This window comes from Poecilia formosa, unplaced genomic scaffold (genome assembly GCF_000485575.1).
Source record: "Poecilia formosa unplaced genomic scaffold, Poecilia_formosa-5.1.2 Scaffold128, whole genome shotgun sequence".
In the NCBI taxonomy this organism is placed as follows: domain Eukaryota; kingdom Metazoa; phylum Chordata; class Actinopteri; order Cyprinodontiformes; family Poeciliidae; genus Poecilia; species Poecilia formosa.
The window spans coordinates 1,737,541-1,757,856 of record NW_006800067.1 but is presented as its reverse complement, the minus strand read 5'-3'; the positions used below and the strand labels follow the sequence as shown (position 1 = coordinate 1,757,856).

Below are 20,316 nucleotides of genomic sequence, written 5' to 3'. Positions count from 1 at the left end.
TGAGGTCAAGTGTGACGTTTCCTCTGTGAGTGATAATTTGGGGAGTTGTGTCAACTTTGGTGCTAAACTCAATGCCAAACTGCATAGTTGCAGAAATTCCTGTAAAAGCAGCATTTAGTACAAATACTGTACAATAGTTGTATATAACTTTAGTTTGACCTACATTACTAATATCATTAGTCTTATGTAATTTTATAAGAATCTAAGAGTCTAAGATTTTGAATTTTTATTCATCATAAGCCATAATCAAATAAAAACCTAAATCTAGACCGTGAAATTATACGTTATCGAGAGGCACTGACATGCTTTGAAACAGAGTACTTTATGTCAAGTTTCCATGGTGTATAGATTTTTGGGAGACATCTGGATAACTCCACACTTAAAAACAAGAAACAAAGATAAACATCCAAAACAGGCACTGAGTGAAACATGGCACCATTACTTGTCCAGTGTAACATCAATTTATACATTTATTTCAGCTATATTATTGTTCGTTATAGCCGGTGAAGGCTTACTCTTTAGCCCCTCGGTGGCACATCTGGATGTCTCCATGAGGAGCAAACGTGGGACGCAAAGGGCAAGGAGGATCGTCTTGTACTCCTTACGGAAGTTTTGGTTCAGCAGTCCGTATATGATGGCGTTGAGGCAGCTGTTGAAGTATGCCATGAAGTAACTTGTGACAAAGAGCCACTCAGGTATGTTGGGCGCCACTTTTGCGGGATTTATAGCCACAGCCAGACCTATGAGGTTCAGCGGAGCCCAGCACACCGCAAACAACACAAACACCATGAACATAGTCAGGAAGTTCCTCACGTCGCTGGGCTTCGGTCTCGTCCTTTGTTCCGGTTTCACCCGGTGTTTCACTTGAATCACCAGGACCCATATCCTCATGTAGCAATAGGACACCACCAGGAGCGGGATCAGAAAGTGGATGACCACCACTGAGATGGTGTAGTATGAGCTGACGGTCTGAGCAAAGGTGCAGGAGTAGACGCGAGGGTCGTACTGCAGAGAGCCGACGAAGAAGTTGGGCACTGTGGCGATGGCGGTGAGCAGCCAAGTGAGGCCCAGGTAGCAGCAGGTGTTCCTCAGGCTGTACAGGCGGTCGTAGTGGAGGCTGTGGCAGATGTAGCAGTAACGGTTGATGGCGATGGCTGTGATGTTGAATATGGAGCCTATGACGCTTAGGCCCATGACGAAGCCACTGGCCTGACAGTGCAGGTCTCCCATGGTCCAGTCATTGTGGAAGATCGCTGTCAGCACAAGAGGGTACGGGTACAGCGCCACCACCAGGTCCGCTACAGACAAGCTCACCACAAAGATGTTGCCTGGAGAACAAAAGGGCAAAGCGTGAGTCATGCTGTTTTACAAAGTACCGGCTGTCAACATAATTTGGGGCATTCACTGATGTATTTTAGTTGTTTATTTTCCAAAATGATATGATTGCACAACAAATAACCTCAACGATTGAAAAAGTTTCTAATTCAGTTTCTACTCTACTATAATAACTGCTGCCTTACGAGTTGCAGCCATCAACAAGTTCTTGAAGTTAAACTTTCGTTTCATCAGTAATGGTGGAGTTCATTTAATTGGTCCGTCTTTTGACAGTTACCTGTCTTTAAGCATAATTCATGAATTTCCAATGGGGTGAAGGTCAGAGGTGTTCAGAAGCGTACTGAAGTAACACCCAATTATGTCAAAGTATCAAAAACCTGAGCCGAACCCTCACATGAAAGGAAATTGGTTAGAATATTCAAAAACAGCATAGGAACCAGGAAGTTTTTCAGAAACTAAATGAAGCCTGTTTTACATCGCCATGGACTCAGAGGTGTCTACCGAGAAGGAGACCTCGGCTCCACTGCTCCAAAAAAGCACCTTCAAACTTGACTGATGCAGCCGCCCACGTCGTCAAACCAAATGCATTCAGGAGACACCTGAGAGAAGGATGAGTTATTTAGACAAAAATGTCTGAAGTAGTCAAGTTGAGGTTTTCAAACCTAAAAACACTGTTCCACCTGTCAAACGTGGTGATGCCGATTTCATGTTGACTATTAAGCTACCAGGAACCCCAGTGGCTTCCAAATAAGTGGAAGAAATAAAATAGAGGAAGGTCCACTTCAAATTCTCCAACATCACTTGGTTAAAACGAGAACCAAAACAAGGGAATATAAAAAAAAAACATGACTCAGTAGTAGTTTTGAAGTGCACAGATCAGAACTATATTGAGTTTCTGGAATGACTCTGACCTCTCTTGAAAACATGTCAAAAACAAAAATAAATGAAGCTTGTTGGTGGGTAGAAAAAGCTTCTGGTTGAGGTGCAGCTTGCTTACATTTAATCAAGATCAGAATGAGTACGCTTCGGCAAAGGTGTGGATTAGAGAAGAACTGACAGCAGGTGCAAAATGACTCAACTTGTTTTTGAAAATCACTGAAAAATACGAATAAATCACACATTGTTTGAGTTTAATAGAATGCATTCTCAATGCAACTAATGGTAAATGGCACTTTATCAAGTCCAGAGGACCTAAAAGCACTTCACACTACATTCAGTCATACATGCATTCACACACACATTCACACACTCTTTCACTCGCCCATTTACCATTGGAGATAGGATCCTGCCCCAAACGACCCTGCAAGGATAAGAGGGGATATAACCAGTGGATACTGGGAATATTAAAGCAACAGTAATATAAAAACCAGTAGACCTTTTAGAAGCAGGTAACATAAAACACATTGATTTTTAAGAGTGTTTTTTGTAGTCTGTTTTCTGGTATGTTTAAGGCATTAATCATTGAACCTAGTTCCCTGTCTTCCCTGTGTATGGCAGCAGTAACGCAATAAAGAGAGAACCAACGTAGAACAGTGAACCGATGTGAGGCAGCGCCTGACTTAGGAAAGCAGTGCATAACAAACCGTTTGAGAAAAGCAGACCGTAACGGCGTTATGAGAGTCTGTTAATGGTTTTGTCTTTTCATCTTGATGTCTCATTATCAATTGTGAACCTTTTTCTTGACTGTATCAGTTTCATCACAAAACAATGACTAAAATGGACTGAAATAATTTCTTTTTACTGTCCAAGTCCATGTATTCTCTGTCACAAGCTCTTTTTCTTTTGTATGTCTTGCTTAGTCTTGTTATGTCATCATAGTCAATACTGACATTTTTTATTTCTTTTCAGTCATCTACTGGTCTGTTCTTTCAGTACAAGCTAAAAATAATTCAGTATCCTTTAAATGACAAAGACTGATATTTGTCTTCTGTCTGACTTTGGTGGTCCTCTCAATTTTTCCTTATGAAACAGCAATCTGACTCTCTGCTGCCGGGAACATTGTGAGCTTCAGTGAAGGTCAGAGTATCCATGTGTCTGGGCATGTCGCAATGTGTGAGAATATCTGTTTGTTCTTTTGTTTTTTTTCAATGTCCTTAATGAGTTCTGTAAGACATTTCATCAATAGCTGCCTTAAAAGTAAGTCTGGAGGTATACTAAAATCAGAGGTTAACATGATGCAAGAAATGCAATGTGTTAGCTGCAGATGAAGGATCGTTATATTCCCATGCTGCTATCACAAACTTAATCTTAAAAGACACTGTAGATATAAAGATATAAAATGTTTTTGTTATGTCTGAAAAAAAAGAAGACATTTCAGATATAAAAATCTGAACCCTAAACCATATATTCATGAATGTCAGAAATACCTTTTGCTGAAATTACACCTTGATTTCTTAGGGAGCGGCGAGGTGTCTCTGCCAGCTCTTCACATTTTGAGATGGATTTTTTTTTCCAATTTTTCTTTGCAAAATAACTCAATTTCTGTCAGATTGAACGGATAGAGTATGTGAAAATCCATTGTCAGATCTTGCCACAGATTGTCAGCTGGATTAAAATTTGGACTTTGCTTGGTCCATTCTAGCACATTAAGTGCTCTGAACCATTATGTTGTGTTTCTGGCTGGTTGTTTGGGGTCATTGACACGGCAGAAGATGAACTTCTGGTCCAGTCCCAAGACTGCACAAGCTGAAACATTATTTTTGCAGGACTGATCTGAATTTGCCCAACCCAAAGCAAAACATTCCCACAGCTTGATACTCCAACGCCAGGTTTCACATTTCAAATGGTATGTCCAATGTTATATTTAAGGCGTTTCCCCTATCAGCTTTCTATTTCATATTCTTCTAGGTCAAGAAACTATACATGAGTATATTTATAAAAAATAAAATACTTCCATGTTTTTCAGTTTTTGTCAATCAGTTCTTAACTCAGAACTATCCAGTACGGTGATTTCCACTTGGAAACAAAACACAAGCGTACTGAAGGATGTCTTAGGATATCTCACACATATATATATATATATATATATATATATATATTTTTTTTTTAAATGTTGGGTCTCTGAAGTAAAAATCATCTGAAATTTACTCTCCAAACTCTCCAGCTTATTTTTTTTACTCCTGCTATGTAGCAGGAGGATAATGGATGGATAACATGGTTATGAGGTTTGTGCACTGAATGTGGCACCTGCTCAAAAATCTATTCAAAGTCATTCTGCTCCATGTAGCAATGGCCGTATGCTAAGCTGACCAAAGCGCAGGTAGAATGCAACACCTTCGTGTTGATCTTACTCACATTTCTTGTAGCTCAACCCGGTACCTGATGCTAACAAAACGAAGGGTAAAATCCCTGATTGCCCTGCTGCAGTGTCTGCATAAGGTATCACTACTGAATTTATGACTTATAAATATTTTAGTACTTAGTAAAATTCCAGCTTTTTTTGTCAAATTTGGAACATCTTCTGAAAAAAAATCATATATTTACTTTTATAGAAGTAAACCATGGTTCTCATGTAATGTGAAAACCAACATGTCTGTCAGGGTTCCTGCGTGTGTGTGTGTGTGTGTGTGTGTGTGTGTGTGTTACAAGCTGTTGACTATCTCCTGTGCAGTTGCCAGACATTTTATAGTCCTTGTGTTTGCTGCCTCTAGGTTGTCTCTTGGGTTTCCAAGAAGAATCAGTGCTGCTCTTTCTCTTCCTGTGGATCTTATCTTCAAGCTGCCTGCCTGCCTGCCTGCTCTCCCGTTCCTCGTTTCTCCACCCTGCTCCATCAGACCCCTGGCTCTCTGTGTAACCACCCTCCTCGCACTGGTCTAAGGATTCACCATTAACCATTCTCCACTGGCCATCTTTTCCTCCACGCTTCGCTCTGAGTCATTCTAAAGTAAACTCTCTCTTATTCCATCCCTGCTCAATCGTTTCTGGTCACCATTAGCTAACCGTAACACTCTTTAAAAATAAAACCAAGCCCTTATTTGGACTCTGTTTATTCTGCATGTGGGTCAGAAGGTTAAATCCGAACACGTCAGTGTCACAGTCACAGTCACCTTTTTGCCTCACACTGATTATGGGAACATTGTTTATGAAATGCAGCTGTTGGCTCTTTATGATCTTATTATAGACGACTGAGCTTTATTACAGGTAAGGATTTAAACCTCTTGGCCACCATTCCATTTTATACTCTCTGGTTAACTGTCCACATCCATACTGCTGCATTAATATACTTTTATTTATGAGTCACTCTGACTTACTATCTCATCTAAAAATAAGCAAATATGTCCTACAATCAAAAGCGTTTTTTACATTCAACCTTTCTTTCTATTTTTCGTTTAATTTGTTGTACGAATCACATTGACTACAATCTGTACAACAGATTATTGTTTTCTATTTAAAACGAGACACTGAGAGCTTGTGTCTCAGTAAGATCTACATTTCTAAATAAAGGTGAAATACAAAAAGAAATGTATGGTTGTATGTCATGTTTTTCAGATCTTTCTAAAAAGAAATGGAAAAAAATTACTTCCTCTTCAAACTCATGCACCATTTTATATTAGCTTGTCACATTTAAATCCCAAAATAGATTGAACCGTGACCAAATGTGGCTTACGTTTACGTACATTAGAAGTCAATGTACATCAAAATGAGTTGAACGTTAATAACTGTACTTGTGACTTTGCGAACTATATAAAAATGGTACTTATGTTTGAATGTCAGACCCTTCAGACTTGAAGAGGTGTTCCACTTTCCCAAGGCAAAGACATTTTATTTGCATAACACCTTTTCAGCAACAGGGCAATTCAAAGTACTTTTCATGATCAGCTGGCAGATGAAACAACAAACAAGCAAAATTTGTCTTCCCTTCTTTGCCACTGTGCATTGGTAAAGTAAAGAGAAACGAAGACAGATTGACGTTCCAGATGTTATTAATCAAAGGCAGTGCCAAACAAATGTTTTTTTTAGCCTTGATTTAAGGAAACTCAGTGTTCCAACATTTTTGCAGTTTTCTGGGAGTTTGTTCCAGATTAGAGGATCATAAAAACTTAAAGTGAGGCTTAAAACCGATTTGCCTTAAGCCTCAGTGAGTTTGGAGTTGCTTCTCAACAATGTAATGTAGACCTGTGTATCATCTGCGTAGTTTCAACTAATTGTACAATTTGTTCTTATCTGATTTAGCGGAAGCATGTAGATATTAAATAGGGATGCTCAAGTGGAACCAAAGGGATCCCCACATGTGACTTTTGACTGAGAAGTCACCTATCGGCACAAAGAAGTCTCTATTCATTAGTTAAGACAAAATCCAGCCAAGTATTGTACCAGAGTAGCTCTACGGTTAGATGATGATTTCATCTTTCTCAGATATTTGTTGACATTGTCTTTGTGGTGTGAGCAGATGTTATTTTCTTCCCTTTATCGCAGACCAACAGGCAGAAAGTCAGTATGATCTCGTCTCATCCTGTTTCTTGTAAAAAAATAAATTAAAATTGCGTCAATGTTTCGTTGTGTGGAAAACCTCAAATCTCTCATGGTTTTCTGACAGCCATGTTTGTGTCCCCACATAAAATTCACAGGAATTTTAGTAAAACCGATTACGAGAAAATCAAAACACAGCCTTGTTTTGTTTTTTTGGTTTTTTGTTTGTTTTTTTTTTTTAAAAAAAGAAGCATCACAATAAAACGCTCTGTTAGTTTCACAGCAACTGGATGATACAGCATCAGAAGAACCGGTGCTGGTATGACCGGTTCTTCTGGACCTTGTCACAAGACACGAATAATCGAAAACGACATTTAATACTGTTACAGCGCAGCTGCTGTGGGTGGAGGGGAATCAAACTATAAACACCGTGTCAGATGAGAATATTGATAGCTTAAATTTAAAGCGGTACGACAAGCCGGGTCTGCTTTAAAAAACAAACAAATCGCTGCCCGGCATGCTGTAAATGGATGCTGGGGAGTAAAGGCTGCATTCTGTGAAGCTGCTGCTCATATTACAGGTGAAACTCGCGATGAAATAAAACACGTTGCCCATGCAAATAAATGATTTACTGCAGCTGAACAATGTCTCACAATCCGCAAGGGACAAAAAAAACAATGCGAAAAGTGAATGAAGATTTAATTAGATTGAGCCTGTCGTAGTCATTACCCAGAATTAATTTTCCCGCGCAGCGTTATACGAGTAAAACTACGCAATCTGTAAATAATATATGCAGAGTTATAATTGAGTTTGTGAAGTTGGAGAGACTCCATGCAGGTTGGGTCATTCGGACAGCTGGGACAGCAGCACTCAGTGACGGATTTGATTTATTGTCGATTTGAAACACATGTCAAGTGTTCGCCTGTAGGATCCAGAGCTTGTTACACAACCTGCACCGCAGGCACCACTGGACTAATTAAAATGTACCTTCCTCAACTGGATTAATTAAAGAAAAACAGCAATTGAGCGCTGTTATAATCCTACATTCCCAGAAGGACTCCCCCCCCTCCACCCCTGCCTTCATCATATAGAAAGAAAAAAAAGTAGATGTTTATCGTGCTTTTTGTTTTGCTTGTTTTTTTTTTTGTTTTTTTCCTGGCAACTTGATCCGTCAGGGACTACAAATTTTCAACCCCCCCTAAAAGCCATCTCTAAAGTCTACTGAGATAAAAATAAAAGCATTTGTTCCTCATCCTCGACTTAGCTCAGTGGGCAAATCTGTCAGATTGCATTTGTGATGCTGGCAGCACTCGCCGTGTGCATTTGTCACTGCGCAGAGGTTTGATTCCTTGCTGACACCATGTGACCCAATGCTATCATGCTCGCCTGATGCACAGGGCATGCTCCAGCTTTGCAGGTCTCTGCGGCCGAACCGCTCTCCAGCACTTATCGTCTGGTGGGTGAGGTAAGTGCTAAAACACCGCCGAGAGGATCGCTGTGCAGAGGCCAGATGACTGACTTTGTTTTTTCTGGCATTCATTATGAAAAAAACATTGGACACACCATTACCTCCCTGCGTGGTGTAATTAGCCAAGTTGGCCGGAATGATGCTCATCATGCCCAGAGCTGCAGTTTGCACTCAGGCAAACTGTTGTTTTAGTGCAAAACAGGCGACCGACAAACTTGTTCTCACACCTGCATACAAGGAGGGAGTCGTGCCCCGCCGGCCTCTTCCAGAGCTATAATTATCGAGTGTGAGTCGGACGTGGCTCGGCCCCGAATGCGGATGTGGTGCAGTCCGGCAGGGACAGCTGACACGGAGCCTTTAACTTCTCTGACACCGCGCTGTAATTATTTGATTTTACAGCGGGCTGCGCTCGCACAAAAAACTGTCAGCCAAGTGAAATGTGCCATCAGATCATCTGACTCTTGCTTTTAGTGTCTCCTGGGAGCTGAGGGGGTCGCCCAGCCAATTTTCCCCAATGAACGCTCCTTGTTTGGTGAATGAAAACAATAGTTCTTTCTCGATCGTCTCTGTGTTTGTGAAAGTAAAGGGATCTCCAAAAGTACTGCTACCCTTGTGCTGTTTTTCACACGTCAGCACAGCAGCTTAGGCCCACAAACGTCTATGTATCTCATTTGGATTTTTGTTGTTGTTGTTGTTTTGACAGACCAACAGAAAGCACTAAACAATTTTCAAGGTGAATGAACATATTTATCTGAAATCGTAAATATCTGGGGTATCATTTTGTGATACCCCAAAATGAAATCCAGTGCAACCACTTTCAAATCTCCTCAAATTCTCCTAAATATTACACATACCGTTCAGGGTAACACTTCATTTGACGGGGTGCGCATAAGACTGACATGACATTGTCATAAATGTGACATAACACCTGTCATGAACATGAAAGAGTCTTCATGAATGTTTACGACTGGTGTCATGAAGTGTCATTCAGTAAATAATGACACGTATAAAGCAAAGTTGATCATTTTAATGGACTTTTAATACAAGGTTTAATGTAATTTTGTATAAAAAGTGTCATTATTTACCAAATGATGCAAAAATGACACTTTTAATGGACTTTTAATACAAGTTTTAATGCAACTTTGCATTAAATGTGTCATTATTTATCGAATGACACTTCATGACAACAGTCGTAAACATTCATGAAGACGCCATCATGTTCATGACAGACGTTATGTCACGTTTATGACAATGTCATGTCAGTCTATGTGCACCAGAGAAAGAATTAGATTAGTCACTCTTTAGCTTATTTTATCAGAAACTGTAGAGTACTCGCTATTTAGATGCAGAGACCAGAAGCCCAGAGGAAACTTCTGGATCAACATTGTTAGACTATTCTTCAGGCTCCTGTTCTCCGAAGCCAGAAATTGAATTAGACCAGAGGAAACTAAGTAACCCTGAATTTACATACTTTGGATCAACATTTAGATCAACATTAGATTCTCTTTCTTCTTTTGCTCTTTCCTTTGGTTTGTTATTTTGTTTGTATTTCCTTTTAATTCATGTAAAGCACTTTGAATTGCCTTGTTGCTAAAAATGTGCTATATAAATTACCTTACCTTACCCCATCAAATAAAGTGTTACCAAGTTCAGATACATGCTGTTTAATCTCAGTATTAATACAGCTGCTCTGTGACGGCTAATGAGGAACACAACACAGTAAGTGATAAAGTTGTGGGAAAACATTCTCCTATTTTTCACTATTTTTCATGTCACAGGGCAATCCGTCTGGGGACAAGGGGCATACATCAGATAAGTAGCCAAGAGAGGCAAGATGAGATTCAGAAATTCACAGTTCAGGAGGGAGAATCTGACTCTTGCTGTTCAATGCAGTTCAACTGACCTTGAATCATTAAGCAAAACTTCAGCCTTTAAGTGTTTGAAGCTGATGGAGACAAACCCAAAAGACTCGCAGGTGTAATGAGAGTGTGAGCTCGTTTTGACCCAGGAGGGCAAAGAAAAACGCACACCACACTTTTCAGATTGTACTTTAAATCAAAACTATGTATAAGTTCTATTTACTTAATAGAAATTAGCTGTAATTTTTTTGTGTGTCACATAAAAAAAAGACATTTTCTGCAGTGTAAGGTGTTTGATAATTAGAAGAGCCAAGCAAAATCAGATTCAACTTTTTCCTCACACGTCCACTTATTCATATTACAAAGGGAACAACAGGAGAACGCTGGAGATAACTCCTAATGCAGAAGAGCGAGACAAACAGAAAGGCTGCCAGTCAAGTAGCTTTTCATTCTCGTCATTCCTACGGCTGCCTGCACACGTTGCACCCCAGGGGTCTTTGTTCCCGTGTCCCACCCACCATCCGCGTCCCGTCACTCTGACCGGAAACGTGACGCGCCGTCCTGTGCTTTGATTCACTCGGCTATATTTAAACACCTTTGAAGGAAAGATGAATTCACAAAAAAAGAAGAAGAAGAAGAAGAAGAAAAGAAAACAGGAATGGGAGGGGGAATTGTGTGGGAGTGGTGGCATTGCTTGAATCTTTCTGTCAGCAGTGTGTGGCTTAATCTCAGATTAGATTACATTCTCTTCACTCAAATTATGATAAATAGGCGAGAACAACCTTTCAGCAAGGACATTAGAGCTGATGAGACGCTGGTGACTGCACTGAGTTATGTTCGGGGAGCCTGGGGATTTGGACAAGTTTAAGATTAAGCTGACTTGAGTTGCCTTGAAGTGATGCAGCCTGCGACAAGTCCGACCAACGAAAATCACTGTCATCCGAGGAGTCCAGCGAACGAACCCGAAACCAAAGACTCAGAACACCATTAGGATTTTATTGAGGACATCTATGACGGAACGAGCGAGCTCTTCCAGGAGAGAGAGAGAGAGATTCAGATTCAGATTCAGTCAGATAATCTCAACATGCGACAAAACGCCTGCCATGATTTTGTTGTCGGGAAGAAGAAGACGACACGCTAAGCGTAGTGTACAGAGTGATATTCCCCATGGATCTGTGCTGTCAATTTAAATTGGCTTCTGGTCTGACTCACTAAGTCCACGGACTGAATTAACCCTCCCTCTGGATTTTTTTCCTGTTTTTATTTCTTTTTTTTTCTTTTTACAAGAGGGTAGAGTAAGGAGCTCATGACTCTGGAGAGACGCGAGGATGTAATGCATGATTTCACAAAATTCAGCTTCATCCCCCAAAACCTTACGTGCCCCATGACCCACCGCTCTCAACTCAGTGGCACAAACTAAACACACACACATGCACGCACACACACACACAGAGACATATACAGGCACTGGCTTTTGCTTTGAATTTCCTCTTTCCATCTGCTCCCTTCCTCCTTCTCTCTCCTGCATTTTCTGAGTGTATTTTTAGTAAGGCTAACCCCATTGGGAAACTCCAGTATTAACATTCCATTGGCAGTCCTACAGTACAGAGCCCCAATATATATCTATATATATACGCACACCCTCAAAGGATGCTGAGCATGCAATGGAACATGATCTACCAATCCTTGCTTGTGCACAGATACAGTTTCTATTGGGATGCACCAGCGGCTTGTACAGAATGCATATGTGCACATGTCCGTGTTTGTTGTGGTGGAAGACAGAGGGATGCAGCATGTAAAGTGAAGCCGAGCGGAACGGTCCTGCTGCTGCTGCTGCCGTTGTGTGTGTGTCGAGAAGCAAAAACCAGCTGCCGTAGAAAAAAAAGCGTATTACAGAGAGAAATAAAGGGGGTTGGGGGGGGGGGGACGTGTTCAAGCCACAACAACAAAAAAAGAAATAAGTCTAAGTGTTGCTTTTACCTATTGTCAGTCATGATTTCCATCCTTTAAGCACAGAAAGACCGCCCCGTGTGTCCTAATGGGCCCCCACAAAGCAGCCATCCATCACAGAGATGGAGGTTTTCATGGCGGACAGCTGTTTGGAGCTATTTGGCTGCATCCGTTTGAAAGCTCCGTTCAATTAAACTTTCATACGACGAGGAGCCAAACACGGCTATAAATAGCTTGATAAGAACAGAGCAGAGTTTGCTTACAGCTGTAACAATTTCAGACACTCCACAACAATGAAAAGGCATCTAAAGGAGTTTCGGGGTTAGCACTCCTTCACACTGACGGATCACCTCCGCGCTCGAACCAATTAGAGCAGGGAGGACACCGAGGTCTGCAATCACTGCAGTGTCCCACAGTCAAACAGCGTGAGGCCATTCACTCCTGCCCCATTGTCTGAGCCCGGCCAGCTATGCCATTTACGCAAAGCAGAAACATTAAATTATTCTTTTGGGGACTTCCGAGCTTCTCGCCAAAGGGATCTCGGCTGAATTAAACGGACGTGTTATGTAACGTGTTTAAAATATCAATTAGAGGCTCATTATTCCAACAACACTGTCCGACCTAAGCGGGCAAGTCTCGTTTACATGCTCTCATTAGCATCACGTTGGGCTTGCTGAGTTTTCTGCTCCTGATTCTGACTATATATAATGTCAGCAGTGAGGAGCTCTGCATGTTTTGCCCCAACACAGATCCAATACTAACACATAGTTTCCTGACTTTATCTCAGGTTAGCATAAAGTTGTTGTTTTTTTTGAATGTCTAGTTTTATAAGAAGTTGCAGCACCATCACTGCCACTAATGCTGTGAAATTTATCTTATTGGCATCTTGGACAGAAAACTCAAAATTGGCATTGTGGCACCTTTTAAATCTTTCAAAAATCATTAAATCCTGGGCTTTACAAACGTAGGAATTTCTGCTTTTGTGAAGGCTCTGAAATCTGAAAATGATTCAACAGGCAGGAGCAGAAGAACAAAACCCAGACTTTCTAGAGATACTTGAAGGTGTGCCTCAAGGCTCCATTGTTTTTCTTTTAAATGACTTATATTAATGCATTCAAGCTACACTGAGTATTATATAATCTGTTACACATCTGCTTTCACTGCAGCACAGGCAAGAGTACTTCAGATTACATTTCGATCAAAATGAAAAGTTAATCATTCGATCAAAGACTTTCTTGTAGGACTTTGACAATCTAGGATTTTTTCTCTTGCCTTATATTATATTTATTAAAAGTGTGTTTTCCTATAAGTACTTGAATATGGGTTGAAGAAGAGCTTCTATGAATCTGAGACTTACAATGTAACCTGATTTTTATTTCAGGAATAAATCTTGTCTTTTATCGCAAACAAACATCTGTTCGTTATCGCTTACAGTGAGATGCTGTACATGCGAGCAGCCATTTATTTCAGAAGGTAAATGTCTGTGCTTTCTCTGGCTGAGTTGGTCACAGAGAATCTTTAATCCTCTGTACACCACAGCGTTGATATGCTTTTATTTTTATTTATAAAGCTCTGCTGGCAAAACTTCCAGTTTACCTAAGGAACTTAAATTTCGTTTGCTCCAAATTGTTGCTTTGAAATGTTGCCAGGGCTTTGACAGATTTCAGCAAAACTCCTACGACGCACAGCGGACTTCAGACGATCTGCAAGAAATTGTTGAACTCTTAATCCTCCCCATCCATTAAGAGAATCTTAAAGTAATCCAGAGAGGGAGGAATGTCATTGTTCTTCATGAGAGGTCACTGCGGTTGGATCGCTCTTTGTCTTTGTTTTTCTTTGCTTGTTTTGTTTGTTATGTGTTATTTATTTGCTTCCCATAGCTCTGTGTGGCTGCAATCTTGGTCAGGGATATACAAATATACAGCCGTATTTTTTTCCTTTAGTTTTTTCAATGCCGACACTGTGGGGATATTTTTTTTGCTAAATTTCATGACAGCAGGATCCCTGGAGAGCAGGTCACGCCGCCCAAATCAAAAACAGCCACCAACTCAGACTGCAAGCACAGGCTCACACCAGAATGTGCTTTTACTCCAGTTATTTTTCTGATTGATAAAGATGGACTTGACTGGCGTGTTTTCTTGTCTTTTCAATTTTGAAGAGTTAAAGAACTGGGCCTCTGTTACATAAGGAAAATTATTTCTTGGTGTGGGATTTAAAAATGTTTGCGTTTTTTTGTTTCACCACCTGTGTTTATACTATAGAGAGACCTGGCATATTTTTCTCGCACTGGGTTTTCACCAAAAAAAAAAACACGAAAAGCAAAGCGTCGGCTTCGGCAGCTATTTTTTGGTTTATTTTTGGCGCGTGTTTTACAGAGGAGAATGACAAACGACAACACACACAATTGTCAACCCCAGACGACTTCTGGTCTGACTTAAACTGGATTCAGCCACAAAGCAAGAGAAAATGACAGAAAAAAGAAAACCGAATCTTTGACTCCCTCAGTCTGAGGTTTATTTGGTCTGCACAGATTTTACTGCCACTTCTCAACTTTAGAGGAAAAGAGAGTCACAGAAACATCAGCCCGAATGTCGCAACGCTTCGCTTATATGCTTGAACGTTTACATCCTAGTGGGAGTTGTAGCTTTCCAAAGTGACGCGCACTGGGATGATTGGGATGTTCACTAAAACAATGTAAATAATATGATGAGGCCTTCAGAGCTCACGGTAACATTACATCAGCAAATGAGATGATAGGCTCAGGATGGGAGCTCTACTGTACCTCCAGCAGAGTTTAGAAAAAAATCTAAATGTCCAAACTAAACAAATAACACTTTGCTTTCAACCCTTTATGGCTAAACGCTGCAAAAGTGTGAATGTCTTGTTCAACCTTGACGGGAAATGAGTGTTCACATTTACATAACAAAGAGGGTTTTTTTGAATTTCATTGTGGGTTTTTATATATAAAAAAGGGTCAAAGATTTTTAGATGTCACCTGCTTTTTTTTTTAGCTCAAAAAACTAATGAACAAAAGATAAAAGCAAAGAAAAAATAATTCTAGGTTGTTTTTTTTTTCTACCAACAAAATGTAGCAAAAATAAACAAACATCACAAGCTATATCAGACATGGCATCTTTCGATCTCGCATAAATCTTCTAATTCCTAGAAGATCCCTAAATATCTTTACTTAGGTTCAAAAGTGCACATTTTGGGAAGCTACATTTCCTTCCGATTGCTAAGAAGGTTCCCCTGTGTTTATGTGTTCATGAAGATCAAACAAGAGATTATGAATAAAAAAAAATTAAATAACAAGGAAAGAAACAGAGCTGCTGTTTTTCTACATAAATGAGAACCTTTATGCCTCTTAACACACAAGACACAAGACATCATCTATTCCACCGGAGATATTTTTAACTGTATCGCAAGAAGGGGAGGGAAAAAAAAATATATAAAAAAATCCCAACAAAAATTGGACGAGCCCAGTCAGAGCATCACAACTGTAGAAGGAGTGAAAAAAAAAGAAAAAAAAGAATATGAGTTTGATTTAAAACATGTTCAGAGAGGCCATGGGAGCTACAGTCAGAGTGACAGTGCCTCTCACCTTGGCTGCTCATGGGACACTTCAGGTCATGATATAAGGAGGGGTGTGATTTATCTGGACCGGAGAAGCCAAGGGTACAGCAGCCAGGCAGCCAGAGGGAGAAGAGTGTTATTATAGACTGATATGAAGGCTGGCATGCAAGGCTGCAGAAAGTGCAGACGCTGAGACTGGAGGCGGATTGTTAAGCAAGGGGGTCAGAGGAAGCGTGTTGGATTACATCACTTTAGTTGTGAATGAAACAAAGGGAACAGGTCGAACCTCGTCAAAGCATTTTTTTTTTCATTATTATTATAATTATTATTTATCACCCCTATAAATAAAGTTGAGCACAAATGACATAATAATAAATCAACTCCCCCAAACGGAATGGTATATTTCTGTCCCATCGTAAATGTACAGATTTACTCCGCCGTTTAAGTCTCCCTCATTTATTGACCCCAGCGCACCGCATTCCTTTTCACGCCTTTTTTGCTCCTCACCTGCATTCCTCAGCTTCTTGTTCCTGTACACGGAGAGGATGACCAGCACGTTTCCCAGGATGTCCACCACGATGGTGAAGATCAGCACGCTGGCCAGCGCAGTGGACACTCCGCCGGGGGAAGCGTTCAGCTCGCAGCCGCTCTCATTCCGCGGGCAGTCCGAGGCGTTCGCATCCCTCACCTCCACATCCATCTCCCCCTCAGGATGCAGCGCCCATGATGGGCAGCGCTTCTCCAATATTCAAGGTAATAAAGAAATATAAAAAAAGTAAATCAATTTAAAAAAAAGATGGAGAGAGAGAAAGGAAGAAAAGATCTATATGTCTTTGCGGGAAAGGCTATTGAACTTTATTGGACAGGAAGACGCGCTCCTCCGTCATTAAAGTCCTGGGATGTCCCGCGAGCCATGGCACGAGCATTTGGATACTAACGCGCTTTACGCGCAGCGAGGAAGTAAAGTGTGGGAGCTGCAAGGTGCTGGAGTTGCTGAAGGCTCTGGTTTCACGGCGCTCCTCATCAGTCACCGTCGCTGCTGCCCCGCGTTGCCCCATACTGAGAAGAGAGCGCGTCCGGCAGGACATGTGAGAGCTCCCCTGTGCGTAATGGAAATGAGGATGAGCACGATGTGGCCAGATATTTTTAGTAAACACTCGTAAAATTCTTTGTAGTCGTTTGTTGCTCAGGAAGATTAAAAGAGCCGACCACGTTTGAAATCACAAGCTGCCCAATAAAAACCACGCCGCGCGTCCAGAACCTCTCCATTTGCCACTCATCCAGGGATCCCGAGTGGACGTGAAGCTTCCTGATCCGTGCGAGGAAGATGTTGCTAATTTCAAATGAGCGCTTTATGGTTTTTACTACGAACGACTTGCATTAGTCAGAAACTCTTATTCGTTAAAGATAGTGTCATGTGCTTGGAAATGGCGCCTTCGTGCGTCCAGCAGAGACTCTTGCAGCAGTGGCGGCTTGGGGGGGAAAAAAATAAAAAAAATGTTGGTTAGGGCTGATGCCAACAGATTTTCCTTCCTAGTCCAGTATAAGAATTCAAATGAACGGAAGGAAAAAATGTCAATGACACAATAACAGAATATTCTTCATACACCAGGATAGCGTAAAGCATTAAATTAGCTAAAAAAAATAAAGTGTTCAGTAACTTGCAAAATATAAAGAATTTAATTATTAAATTAGTATCAAGAGCTAACCCTAAATGGGGGGTGAAGGGGGATGGGGAGGGGACCCCACCAAACTAATTGTTTGATTGCCAGAAAGCTTAACTTTGGACAAACAACAGGCACAGCAGAGGCCTTTCTACCCAAACAAATAAAACTCTTTGGTAGGATGACGTAGTCACTGCTATAAATCCACCCTGAAATCAGAAGGAAGTATTCAGTGTTTTGCTGAGTCCACATCACCAAGCAACCTATCTGGTTTTATCTGACAATCAGGAACTCAGTAAAATGTAACAAAAATGAATGTTCATAGATCTGAGTCAGCAAATAGGAGCTTCAGCTCTCCCTTTGTACAGCAACACATCAGAATGACCGTCTGACCAGCAATCATACATTAGCCTTACTTTCACAATGAAAAACAAATCTTAACATTTACCCATTAGCACTAGCATAAAAAACACAGCAAAGTTAATAACTGAAAGAACAAAAGATGATTAACGCTATTTCTTTTTTTCTTTCTTTTTAGCTCCAGATCAGTTATTCATGCCCATTAAATCATCTGCTGAACTGAAAAATGCAATCCAATATAATACTAAACTAAATAATAATAATAAAAACAAAATTAAGAATGGAATTACGCAGTACATTTGCTGTTGATTTGAACGCCTTAATGTGCTATAAATCGAACTGAACTCTTTAAATAACAATTGTTATGATTCTTCTTTGTTGCTCAGTCAGCAGGGAACCTCAACTTCAAAATGTGGAGTATTTTTAGATTCATGAATGTTATTCAACAATTTAATAATTTTAGCTTTCAGGGGAAAACCGATGTCTCCAAAATATGCTAAGAAAAAGTAAAATTTCATTAGACCTGCGGGTCATGACTGCCTTCTCTTATTTTAATTCTAAAGTTGGGGTTGCCCAGGAGTATCTGTCAATAAAAGCCACTGAAATTACTTTTAGAGTGTCCCTCCGGTTGTTGATGACCCGAGAAAGATTAATGTTGGGGTCAAATATAGTCCAGTTTCCGACGCCTGAGGGTCTCTTCTTGGTGATCCTGTGATAAAAAGGCTGTTTGTTATTCCCCAAAATACGGCAGTGCAGGAAGGAAACGTTATTTCACCATGAGGCATAACGCAAGCCTAAATATATAAAATGTTATGAAATGTGAATAATTAATAAAAGAAATTGTATGCTCTTCCAAACGAGAGCCTAATCTGAGTAAATTAAGCACTGTATGGCAGCTTCTGATGTCAAAATCGCAACAAGTCCACTTACAATTCCCCCTTAACAGTTTATGCTTGCAGCTAAAATAGGAAAAGTAGAAAATAATACAGAGCGTCTCGTTTCCGAAAGATAAAACAAGTATGAATTTGAAACTCAAGGTTTAAATAGCTTATATGTACATGCTACAGCCTTCTTGCAATGTAAAAAAAAAAAAAAAAGCTCATACATACTGGATAAATATTACAGGAAGTTGATAGCAGCAGGATACCTGGGGATGCCTCCTATACGACTGAACAGCAGCTCCTCCACCTCTATCCAGCACGTTATATTTCTGTTCATTTTTTAGGCATAAAAGGTCAGTAAGTGGTTTTATTCTGCATGATGAGTTCTGTAAAACCATCATAAAATTACAACAGATTTTATGTTGTAGACAACTGGTACATCAGGCCTCGATTTGAATGTAATTAGGTGTTTTGTTTCATGCTTATGTAATGAAGTAAAATATAAGTTAAGAGTCGATCAAACTACAGACGTGAATATTCCACGTTATTTTCTATTGGCTCCTTCATTAAAATGTACGGTAGTTTCCAACGTCGTTAGCATGACCTTTCGTCTGCTTTGACTGTTCCCACAGGTCACCGTGTAAATATGATGGCTATCACTTCATATCTGGACAGAACATCACATGTTTCGAAATCTTCAGAGTGCAGAAAAGCATGACCTCGAGTTTGACAGGCATCAAGGTGAATGAAGGTCAGAGCGATTTAAAAAAAAAAATGCATTAGAGCTCTTTATAATTTTTAATACAAGGGATTTGGGCTGTTTAATTAGTTCATGACTAGTTGTAGTTTTAAATATTCACAATGACTGTGTCAGACATTAAATGTTTTTATTCAGTGACGATGATTTGTGGTGGTTGAACAGGACCGGAACCGCAGAGATGAGCGCGATGATTATTAATAAAGACACTAATAACACACCAAAACTTAGAATGTGGCACTAGGAGAACAAGGTCTTCTCATGCAAAGAAGCATCGTGTTTGAGGTTTGTCATCACATACGCAAATGGCTGCGGCTCCATTTAATAACATTATTAAGTAGTCTTTATGAAATATGAATACGAATATGAAAAGTTTCTGACCCAAAACCAAAACCTTGTGTTTTTAAACTGGGGATGAAGAGGTGTTGAAATGAACAGCATAATGACACTTAACGTTTCGGTGTCACGCTTCACTTAAAAATAAAAGTAATTTCCTGTCTTTGCAACTTCATTTTCTTTTCCGAAATGACAAAAATTAAAATGATCCTCAGGAAGAAGGGGGGGAAAAAAGCATCACATATTAACAAAAAAGAAAACTGCAACACTTGTCTCTTAGGATTTGTTCACTTTCCAATAGATATTTTATTAAAATGCTGTAAAGAAAAAAAGATGGCTCATTTTTACAAGAAAGTATAAATCAGCAAAGCTTCATTATTTAAAAAGAAAAAAAAATACTATCATGATTCTCATGAGTTCTATACAACATACTATGTTCTAGATAGGTTATAGTGTAAAAACTAGTGGCGATACTTTCCCTAATAAACAGCAAACATCTATTTCTAGTGCGTACTTCTACGTTTAATATCATTTATATTACTGTGCACACTCTAAGTTGATTTACTCAGGAGCATCGCTTAACAGCAAGGGTATGCTAGTGTTAAATTATAATTGTGCTTTTCAAAAATATAATTTAAATTAGTCTTTATAGAATAAAACTAGATAAACTGTATTTAGACAATATTGTCAGTCTCTCAGAGTGCAAAACCAGATTCTTTCCTTC

The 20,316-nt window shown here is 40.0% G+C and overlaps 1 protein-coding gene across 2 annotated transcripts; it reads right to left on the bottom strand.

Moving 5' to 3' along the window:
* Positions 1 to 302: 302 nt before the first annotated feature.
* Positions 303 to 16,942, bottom strand: mtnr1c (melatonin receptor 1C). 2 transcript variants are annotated; one of them, XM_016676153.1, is made up of 3 exons: positions 4,819 to 5,224; positions 4,630 to 4,659; positions 303 to 1,328 (listed from the first exon to the last, which is right to left on the bottom strand). In XM_016676153.1, exons 1-3 carry the CDS (start codon positions 4,844 to 4,846, stop codon positions 463 to 465), a joined length of 924 nt encoding a protein of 307 aa, XP_016531639.1. In that variant the 5' UTR covers positions 4,847 to 5,224; the 3' UTR covers positions 303 to 462. The 2 variants fall into 2 exon arrangements, with proteins under 2 accessions (XP_016531639.1, XP_007561655.1); XM_007561593.2 differs by lacking the exons at positions 4,630 to 4,659; positions 4,819 to 5,224 and adding an exon at positions 16,102 to 16,942.
* Between the last annotated feature and the right edge of the window lie 3,374 nt (positions 16,943 to 20,316).